Raw genomic sequence first — 10,762 nt, 5'->3', positions numbered from 1 at the left:
CTATGCCTTCACTGCCCCGTCGTGGTGGGTGTGGCTCTTGCTATCCGATTCAATTTCATCCACATTCACCAACTCTCCGAAGTATGTGCCAGCCCGCTACTCTTGGATTTTTATTACCCGCCGATCAACTGGCATGCCTGCTCGTAGCCGCGATTAGGGAGATATCATTTCTACATAGGTATTACATGTATTGCCGACCCAAAGCCGCCGAGGATCTGTTAGGTATGGGGTTTGGGAACGATGTCATATTGGATTCAGACTCAGACACTCGGGCCGACGATTACATACATCTTGATACCCTCTGATTCCTCCACTAGAAACTCAAAGCCAAGCCCCAGCCTCACCTGTACGGCACCTAGCATTATTTGTGTGCAGATTTCTGTGCGTCCGTCGCCAATTGATTTGACAATGAGCAGCCGCCTAGTCTGGTAGCACGGTAGGTGACATTCTGGTTTATGTAATCCACCACGCCACATCTTCAATACGATTATAAGGATTGCACGTGACTACTCAGCTTCAAGTTGGGGATCTGGCCCCCGTATTTAATAGGCTCACCCGCATCGTGCCTGGCTGGGGCCCCAGAGCCCCCGAAATTCACCTTCGCCTTACTTACCGCTGCCCTACTGAAACGCAGCCAGCCAACCTCATCCACTGGCTGCTGCTGTGGTTATATCGTGATGCTTTGCCAGGTCTGGCGGGCCATATTGATCGTCTAATAGTACATTCAAACAGCGATCGCTTCATCCTTCTAATTCTACAAACGGGTCACTCGGCAACAGCTCTGGCTGCCCCCGTTGCTTGCTAGCATCACATGGTTCAATTGGTCTGCCCCCAACCATGCGGCCACCGTTTTTCGAGAACAGGGACTGTGGTTCCCACCACTCTGGCAGACTGTTTGCCTCAGTTGCGAAGTATTGAACTTGCTACTGGATGGATATCCAGGGAGATCGTTGCCGCCGTTCCGGGACTTGGCAAGCTTAACTTTTGCCTTTTTGCGTTTGTCTAATATCTCCATCCTATCTCCATCCCTTGAAACATCTCTTCGCGACGCCACTCTCCAAAACGGGGCCGTCATAACCGGGCTCACTCATTCACTCAATCCATGACAAACCATATGACTGTTCGTACTGTATTCAGGTTTCTGCGTTTCAAGCAATCAAAACGACAGTGAGTAAGTTTGTATACAAAAGCCCAAGTATATCAGTTGATCGATCATATATCAAAATAAGGGGCTGGTATATGGCAGCGCAAACACCTAGTTTCTAAGCTACTACGTATGTATACCACGATCAACGCAACCGTTGAGCATATACGCAATTATTAGGCTAGCGTATTTACCTGTCCCCATCTACTCATTGAGAAACAAATGTTTTCACTCACTGTGGTGCAATACGATATATTCACTTTGCGATCCTGAAATGTTGAGCCTCCGATAAGATTTCAAAGCTACGAATAGGCTAGACCTCAAGCCTGCTCGTCATTCGAGTTCTTATCAGGAAGATATATTGATCTGTCAGTGTGTTATCAGAGCGTGGCAGGTCAGCCCCGTTTATTTGGTGTAGATACAGCAGCCGAGAGGTTGGCGTCGACTTTCGGGCTGCTTAGCTATCATTCAATGAAGATCACACGACAATTCATAAGCAAAGGCCATACTATACACTAGTGGCCCGAGTCATGAATAATGAACGTCGAACACGAAACCTGGGCCTCGGCTGAGGTCTACTGTGGGCACGTCATATAGGAAGCCATGAATTAAGGGTTGTGGTAATGAAAGGGAGGGCCGTTGCCCCGTAGCTCCGGTAAGTCGTTGGCAATCGTTCCATCTCCAGCAGATTCGGCCTAGATTGGCAATCAATCGGGCTTTTTAAGAAGGTTTTCTTTGCTGCCATAAATAGCACTTACCGGAAATGAGGTTGAGTACGGAGCCCAAGATAGTCTACCCCGAACCTGAACATTTAAGCCATCTGCTTGTGTGAAGCCATGAATACGTCATTTAGAGCGTTGAAAAGCAAACGGATAGTGGGAGATAAACAGCTTCTTCGGAAGGGCTAACCCGACCCGGGATCAGCTGGGCTCTCGCCTTGAGCAACGAGAAACAAACGTCTCTATCGTCCCGAGTCCCGCCGTCCTTGCCCGGTTCAAGAGAGTCCAGATCGTGATAATTCAGGGGGCCAACCCACGGCAGTTGAGGTTGAAGATCTGAGGGGATGGAGCCGCCCAGGCGGAGCCTTGGATGTGCATGGCTAGGACATCGGCCTGACCGGGGTATTTGTTGACAGCTGGTGGGTCTGGCCAGTTTAGCGCTTCACAGCCTCAAATGCTGCATCATTCGCGTGCAGGCCGAATTATTGAACGCCGTATTCACCCGTCGCATTGCGTCTTGTTCAGCCGGCCGAGAACAAACATGTCGGATCAGGTGATATATGTGACGAAACAACTTTCTCGTGACTACGCAGCAATTATCCCTTTTTGCCCACTTTCTGTGTAGGGAAGACTTGGTGAAGGAGGCCTTCCGCTTCGTTCCCCAGCCCGTACTGAAACTCCAGAGGAGCTGAAACGAATGGGGGAGAGGTACGTCAGCAAAATAGGCGATCTGCGGTTCACGTTCATCACGAAATCCCAAGCCCACGCCCTGCATATGTATATACAAAAATAAAACTGAGTGAATGGGTAGGTAAACCACCATTGCAACCCATCAAAGGTGCATGAGGTATGTAAGGCAGGAGGCAGAGGCGTAGATGCGCCACGCTTCAAGCGGCGAGTGCGGGATTGGGCGGAATTGGTCGGGGAAATGTCAGCATGTGAGCCCGCCAACACATCGCAATGCGGTGAAGTTGGTAGCTTGCTGTCTCTCTCTCTCGTACTTACAAGTATTCTTCTTCTGAGGACGGGAAGGAAAGGTGGAGGTGGATGTCTCTAGCTGCGAATGCAAGCTGCGCTGTCTTTCTGTCCATATCGTATTAAGGATCAATGTATTAAACACTCGTGCTCCTCGCCATTCCGTCGCTCACGGGCTGCACTTCGGCTGCGGCGCAGCGCATAACATTGAAAAGCAGCACAGGAAGCAGGCAAGACAGACAGTATTCTTCATACTGGGGGTTCGGTTCGGGCCTGGAAGGGGGTTCGATATCCAATTGATCGCCAGGCCGAACGTGCCTTAGGCTGGTTCCATCTGGCTGTCAGGCAGGCAGGGACTCGTATTCCACGTCTGGGAGTCAGGGTCAAGGATAACCCAAAAAACAGGTCCCTCACCCAATTTTACCCCCTTCTTCCCAGGAGGTAATCATAATAATAATCAAAGAGATATGAGTGAGTGTGCGAGAGAGAGAAGGAATAAAAAAACATAACAAGTGCCCAATCCTCCTCACCTCCTTCCCACCTCGCCGACGCCGTGTTATTTATTGCCTTTGCTTCCCCCGTCCTCTGTGCCACCTAGCGAGAACATCCTTCGATCTTCGATTACGACAGATTCCGCCTCCCGCATCGCTCTCTGCCTCTCCACGAACCACCACCACCTGGACTGGACCCTTCCACCAATTACGCAATAACTTGCTGCAGCTACTGAAAACTATCGGGTCCTTCCAAATCTTAGCATTCCCGCCCGTGGAGGCCTCGAGCCCACTGAAAGAGCTTCATCGTGCGCCTTTTCGTTCGCCCGCGCCTTGGTCGTCCTGTCGGTTCCTAGTTTCCCAGGTAGCCAGCCAGAACCCGGCAGCATCAGCGCAGCGCAGCAGCCAGTTACCAGCCAGCCAGACCGCAGTCTGTCAGCAAAAGCCGCGGTCCCATAAAGCGTTCCCGTCGCTTTTTCTCCATCCGAGCTGCAACTCGAGCATCCTACTAAACCACATACGAACGAACTACTTACGACTGCCCTCTCTCTCGCATACAAACAAGCGGACCCTCCCCTCCCCTGGGAACTACCTACCTATCTATCTCCTGGAATTTCCAACTGCTGTTTGACGTATTCTTTCGTCTTCTTCACTTCACGTATCCCGCGCATTCCTAGAGTCCATAGCCATGGCAAATGCAAATCCGGGCAATGTCATTCGCAGGTAAGACCTTTTTTTGTTATTGCGCTTGCGTGAATGAGGTGTCCGTTGGTTCCGCCCGCCGGTTCGTTGAAGAATAAGCCTGTTTCTCTTGTGTCCCAATTTCCATCCCAGTAGCGGCTATCGCAGGTTGCGCGCGCGTTGTTTGTTGTTGATGCTGTTGTGTTTGTTGTTGCATCACGAATACACCAGGTTTTTTTTCATTCAACACCGTTATCCCGTCTGTGACAATCACGAAAAGAAACACTGTCGTCGTTTCGATGCAGCCGGAATACCGCTTTCACTCCCCCAACCGATGAGATCTATCTCTCACCCACCCTCTCTTCCCCCATCTTGTCATGTGTCTTGGATCCCTGCCGATCTTTCTCGTCCCGGCTCACGCGGTCCTGGTGACCTACCTATTCATGCGGACGCTTCATTGGAGGAGCTGCCGAGCTGACTCGTTATCTTCGCCCTGTATAGAAAGCTGGTCATCATAGGCGATGGCGCTTGCGGAAAGACATCACTGTTGAGTGTCTTCACTCTTGGATATTTCCCTACAGTAAGTTGCGCCACTCACCGTTCCATCTCCATCCGGTATCATCGCTAACAGTCACGCAGCACTATGTAAGTTCAATTTCCCACGATTTCCGTCGCCGAACACAGCCGTCCGAACAACTCGCGCATTGTCCGAACGACCTGCATACGCACTCCGAGCTCTCCCCGTCACAACGCTGTTCGACCTTGTGTATCCGACTCTAACCGTGCACCTTCCAAACAGATTCCTACGGTCTTCGAGAATTATGTCACAGATTGCAGAGTAGACGGCAAGTCGGTACAATTAGCATTATGGGATACAGCAGGACAGGAGGATTATGAAAGACTGCGGCCACTGGCATATTCGAAAGCGCACGTCATCCTGATAGGATTTTCCGTGGACTCGCCGGACTCGCTGGACAATGTGAAGCACAAGGTGAGTTACATCCAACCATTCCCACGAATCTTTCGAGTCACATTGCAATTCGAACGAACCTGGTTTGGCACCCCAAAACATGAGCAGGTCTGACAAAGGAACCCTTCACAGTGGATAGAAGAGGCGACCGAGCGCTGCCCTGACGTGCCCATCATCCTGGTGGGCCTGAAGAAGGATTTGCGCGACGACCCCGTGGCCATCGAGGAGATGCGCAAAAAGAGCCTCAAATTCGTCGCGGAGCGCCAGGGCGAGGCCGTGGCCCAGGAGGTGGGCGCGCGCAAGTACCTCGAGTGCTCCAGCTTGAGCGGCGAGGGAGTCGACGACGTCTTCGAGGCCGCCACGCGCGCGGCGCTGCTCACGTTCGAGAAGGGCGAGGGCGGAGGCTGCTGCGTCGTGTTATGAGGAGGCTACGCCCGGTGAAAAGGGGAAGACGGACGAGACGCCATGGGAGTGACGAGGCAAATGTACATAATCAACCGGAAGAGAGGGAGAGGTATAAGGAAAGGGGCCGGCTCCGCGACATCCTCTGCAGCATCACCAACGAACGAACGAAACAGGTCCACGAAGAACATTTCAACAACCACACCAAGCGAGCGGTATATCCCCCGGCTGTGCGGTATGGAGGCCACTACGAGCAGGCACCAGCCATCGCACCATGACTCTACAGACTGAGCAGCCCTCTCTTCTCCCGACCATGGCGACCTCGAGGAGGTAGAGCTCTATTGTAATAATACCAAACATGAACCTATTTCTTCATGCGCAAAGGGGTTTATGCCGGGTTCTCCTTGGACGCATGGTGGTGGTACAGGAAAAACAGCAGCCGGGATCGGGAGGGCGGAGCGCATATTCCGGCGTAATTTAAGGGGTGGCAAGAGAAAAATATCTATGCGGGACAAATTGCCATGGCGCATCTATCTATTTTTCTTTTTTGCATGGGATAGGAGGGGTGGGCAGCGGAAACACAACACGGATGTGGTTGGGTAATCATTATCATTATCATCATCATCATCATCATCATGCGATGGGGGACAAAGCTGCAGTCGTGCGGATCAGAAAGCAGAAGGCAGAATGATCGATATGATCTTATATATATCTGGATCACTCAGCGTAATCAACAAGACAGACACTTATCTTCCAGACTATATATTTTTGCCTTCAAGTGATTTCATGTAGCATCGCTTTTCCTTGGGCTTGGGTACTTGATATACCATCATACGTCACGAAATTGCTACAAATTCCACAAACAGCATGTTCACCCCGCATAGTGGATTGCATAGCTATATTTATAAACAGTGGTCTGAATTGTGCTTCTGGGGCTTCTGTACAGGTATAAGTTGAGTAAAATACATGAATTCATTTCTCGAGCGAGGCAAAGAAACTATTCGCGTGTCCATCCATGGTTCCAGGCCTCGCGAGCAGGAGTCTCGACCTGCGGACGAGCATACTCCATGGGGAAGTTGTTGTGCTTGAACACGCCCTTCTTCTCCATGGCCACACGGTACAGGTAACCTTCCTCCTCCAGGCCCGGGCCCGAGGTCTGGCGAAGCTCTTCGCACGCCGAGTGCATGGATTTATATAGCCTAGAAAGAGACATCAATATTAGTATTTGGTCGATCGTTCGTCGTGATAATGGTCCCTTTGTATATGCATGCGTAGAGGGGAGGGGTGGGGGCGGGGCATCTTACCGTGCAAGCTCCTTCTCTTGCCGCTCCCGTTCCTTCCGTTGCCACAGAAGCCAAGCGCGGTGGATGGTCCAATGCCGCAGTGCGCGATTGCGGCCAAAACGAAGAGGCGCGGGGACTTTGCGAGGGTTGGAGACCTTGAGGTTCTGGATACGAGGATCGGGCTCGTCGCCCTTGCCCTTCTTCTTCTTCTTCTTGCCAGAGCCCTTGGCGGTCTTGGCTGCTTTCGCGAACGCTGGGGACGTGGAGGAGAATGGCCGCGTTTGCTGAGTCAATGCGGCTGCTGTGGGGGATCTAATGGTACTGGAAACCGGGGAGGCGTTGCTGGATACGCGCTGACAAGCGATTGTGGGAGTAGTGAGGGAGAGTCTCGAGAAGAGACCGCGCACCGAGGCCGCCATGGTTGTGCGGGTGTGAGGATTCCGAACAGCGGCAGAGTCGGGGAGCTATTTGGGTGGAGCTGGGGAAGATGACAATGGCGGAGTCCGGGGCTTCGGAGACTGCTCAGCGGCTCTGGCTTTCTTAGTATAGGGCCCTTTGGGATCGCCTTCCTTCTTCAGAGGACGGCCGCGTTTCTTAGGGGCGGCTGGGCGCAAGGATGCTGCTGGCCGTGAGGATGCTTCTGGCTGCGAGGGTGCTGGTGAGAGACCTTCGACGACAGTAAGGGCCGCGTCGATCGGATCGTCTTTGCGAAGCTTGCCGTGATCGATGAGGTACTGAGAGATATGAGACAGTATCCCTTTGGCGAATTCGTCGTCACGAAGGATGCGCAACGCCGCAACTCGAAATCCCTCGAGGCGTTCTTGGTCGAAAGGCGCAGGCGGTGGGAATCCTGTATTCACGCGGTAGAAATGGTGGATGTCCTGCAAACAAGACGAATCGTTCGTTAGCTCGAAGCTCTCTCTGGCGGGCAGGCATCAAAATTCAATGGGCTAGATGGATTGCTGGGGGGTGCGGGTGGATCAACAGAAGATCCGGCGGCCGGACTCGGATACTTCCAGCATGTACCGCAGGAAGGCCCCACTCTGAAGATATATCCTTCGAGTCTGCCACCCACATATATATCCCAAGGGGAATACTTACCTTGAATGTCTTCTTCGGCCATGAGCCGTCCGTATACGCCAGGACCTTTTCCTCTTCGCCGTTGTTTAAGCAATCCATGGCTTCATTGCAAAGTTCCGCGAGGTGCCGTTCCTTCAGCTCATCCATCGTGAGACCCGTCATCTTGGGAAGAAGCTTTTCCATTGCTTCCATCTGTAGGCCTTTTTTCGGCTTCTCCGCCACCAGCTTCCACTCGTTCTGCATGAGCCTCTCGATTATACAAGCAGCCTCACCTAACATAGTGTGAGCCCCTGCCACTGAGAATCGAATGCATTCGGGTAGTGGAGAGTCCTTGAACTTGAAGTCCAATGCTTCCACAAGCTTCGCCCATTGTCCGTATGATAACTCGGGTGCTTCGAGGAGGGCGCGCATTGTACTTGGAACGAATTCGGCAGTGCCTGGCTTGAAGCCGAGAATTGCAACAGCCATCTTCAATATACCTGGGCATAGTTGGTCGAGCCGCTCCAGATCTTCCTCTGGCTTGAACGGGACTATCCCGTCGGAGCATACCACACCTTCTTTTGTCAAGCGAAGGAGATACTCCCCAGGGCTGTACGACATATACGGGTACATGTCAAGCAAGTTTGTTACAACCCCAACTTCCTCCATGTCCGGTCTTAACCGCATTCGGCGGAAGTCGATGTATAGAGCATCCCTAGACGGAGGAATGGGCCGATAGAAGTTGGTGTGCGCGTTGATTTCGTTGTGTCCGAACTTGACCTGCTTTGCGTCGTCCTTGAGGGCACACTGAGGGGAAATCTGGTCGGAGTCTTTGCAAGTTTTGCAGATCTCCTGGTGCTTATTGCGAGCCTGGTTGACGAGCTGGTCTGTATAGACGTATTTCAGATACTTGAGACGCTGTTGTCTGGTGTAGTTGTCATGGATGGTCCGGTATCTTTCCTCGACTGTATTACGCAAAGCTCCAAATGCGTTTCTGCAGTCGAAGCCGGCCGATGACAAGTACTCTTCCCAATCAGCGGCTTCGAGAGACTCGCCACAACACGGGTATATGTCGCTAATGTCGAATGGTAAGTTGAGCGGAAGGGACCTGGAGCTGCCGGTAGTCGTCATATCTGTCGGTGGGTGTGGTTGGTCTTCGTTCAAGGACGATGAAAGAGACGACGAGGAACTACTACGAGAGTCGAGGCTCGCGGAGGTTGAACCCTTGGCCGGACGAGCTTGCGGAGCCATGATGAATGACAAGACGAAGTAAGAGCGCGATCAAATGGAGCGGATTGCAAGGTGCTGGGTACACAGCAAATGGCGAGCACGCGTGCAACTGATAAGCTCGAGCGAAAGAGAAACAATACCGTGTATGGATGGGTCTTTGGTTCTGATGGGTTGATGATGCAGATGGAGATGCAAATGATGATGATCTTGATGATCTTGGTGATCTTGATGATGGGTCGCGAGAGGGAGAGATGTGAGAACGACAAAGGATGCGAGTCAATGGGAAGCCAGGTACTTAGCGATGAGGTTCAAGTCAGTAGAGGAAAGTGTAGTGGGTGTGGGTGTGTAAAGGGGAGCAGGGGAGCGGTGCACAAGTCTGAGAACTGGAAGGGACTACCTACGGTGCTTTCTGGAGGCTGTCTTGTAGGTACGCTCAGAAGAGAACGGAGAAACCACCAAACGGAAATGGGAGGAAGGAGTTGAATTTAAACCCATACAGCCTTTTGGTTAGACGCGGTGCAAGTGAAAGTCGTTGCTCGGCGTTTATCCTATCCCACTACAGGAGAACTTGAAAGGCATCGACGAGTATTCACAACAACATCACACGATACCAGCGAAGATGCACTGCTGCCCTCGAGGAGTTGAATACAGTACTTAGGTATACTTGATCATCCACCTACACCGGTATAGTGTCAGTAGTACACGATAGGTAGCCTACAGGCTTGAAGGTGTGAGCTCCTGGGTGCTTAGGCCGGTGGCTTGACTGGCAGGTGGCATAAGTGGGCGCGCAACAACTGGTCAACAAACTCGAACATCAAGTAGCTACTCCGGCATGACAAGGGTGGTGATGACTATGGGAGTAGTTGCTGATGTATATCCCCACGGCTCGCATGCCCCGGGGCATGCCAACTGCCCACAGGTGTACGAGAAACGCGATACTACCATACTCCAGTACCTGCACGTGCTGTTCTTCCAGACTAGTGCGAGAAAGACTCGGATGGTCATGCCTCCCATATATTTGAGCACATTACTCCAGAGCCGAAATAAACTTGCCTAACCCATCTACGCACCAGCAGGGTGTTTAGCGTCACTGGCGGCTGAAGCTAAACATGCGCGTCAATTGCTATTGATCTCCAATTAGACTTTGAGAGGCAAGTATGGACATGAGCATTGTACCAATATCAATGCGCTGAGGATACTTGCGCCCACCACCGTCCGTCGTACGATGCTCCATGGGGAACATACACATTGTGGCTTACTCACATGGACAGACTTGCTCATTACCCGCATACACAGCACCGAAAATACACGCTTCAGACGTCTACATCTACGGCACATTAGATGCTGTCTATTCTGCGAACACCCCCCAAGTATTCCCCACACTCAGCAACACGGTACCAAGTTACTGGCCCTCCGTCAGCACTGTCGATGTGGTTGTTCTGTCACTACCAGGCAGAGGTCGAACTTTCTCGGCTTGATCCCGCGCCAAAAGGTCCCCATTTCCCCAACAAAATTTGACAGATCCAAGGTCGTGAGGCTCGACGGACAAACTACGGCCCTGTCTGTTATGCCAGGGAAGCAAGCCGACCTTCTAGTTCGAAAAGATAAGCTGATAGAGCAAAGCGCGTCCGCCTAGGCGAGGCTACCTACCATGACACTGGGCCCTGGCCATTCAATACTTGCACTTGCGGGAACAATTGCTTCGTGAGTTGCCATGGCTAATCATAACTCGCATGGCCGTGCTGTTTCTGTTAACTTACGCGCAGTCTCGATAACCGAATAAGAGAAACTCATACCAAGTGTACCAC

The 10,762-nt window shown here is 51.9% G+C and overlaps 3 protein-coding genes across 3 annotated transcripts; 1 reads left to right on the top strand and 2 right to left on the bottom strand.

The window, feature by feature from the left end:
- Nucleotides 1-4,017: 4,017 nt before the first annotated feature.
- PG998_013271 (GTP-binding protein rho2) lies at nt 4,018-5,403 on the top strand (the record flags this gene model as incomplete). The annotated part of the gene is made up of 5 exons (XM_066880087.1): nt 4,018-4,052; nt 4,512-4,590; nt 4,650-4,655; nt 4,810-5,001; nt 5,113-5,403. 5 exons carry the CDS (start codon nt 4,018-4,020, stop codon nt 5,401-5,403), a joined length of 603 nt encoding a protein of 200 aa, XP_066724226.1.
- A 976-nt stretch (nt 5,404-6,379) lies between these two features.
- On the bottom strand, nt 6,380-7,084 carry PG998_013270 (mitochondrial 54S ribosomal protein mL40; the record flags this gene model as incomplete). Its single annotated transcript, XM_066880086.1, has 2 exons — nt 6,380-6,581; nt 6,687-7,084. The coding sequence occupies 2 exons, from the start codon at nt 7,082-7,084 to the stop codon at nt 6,380-6,382; spliced, it is 600 nt and encodes a 199-aa protein (XP_066724225.1).
- Nucleotides 7,085-7,129: 45 nt separating this feature from the next.
- PG998_013269 (uncharacterized protein) lies at nt 7,130-8,975 on the bottom strand (the record flags this gene model as incomplete). The annotated part of the gene is made up of 2 exons (XM_066880085.1): nt 7,130-7,546; nt 7,767-8,975. 2 exons carry the CDS (start codon nt 8,973-8,975, stop codon nt 7,130-7,132), a joined length of 1,626 nt encoding a protein of 541 aa, XP_066724224.1.
- Between the last annotated feature and the right edge of the window lie 1,787 nt (nt 8,976-10,762).

This window comes from Apiospora kogelbergensis (assembly GCF_038363985.1).
Source record: "Apiospora kogelbergensis strain CBS 113332 chromosome Unknown utg000009l_segment0_segment0, whole genome shotgun sequence".
In the NCBI taxonomy this organism is placed as follows: Eukaryota; Fungi; Ascomycota; class Sordariomycetes; order Amphisphaeriales; family Apiosporaceae; genus Apiospora; species Apiospora kogelbergensis.
The sequence above is the reverse complement of the archived record's forward strand: the minus strand, read 5'-3'. Positions and strand labels throughout refer to the sequence as shown.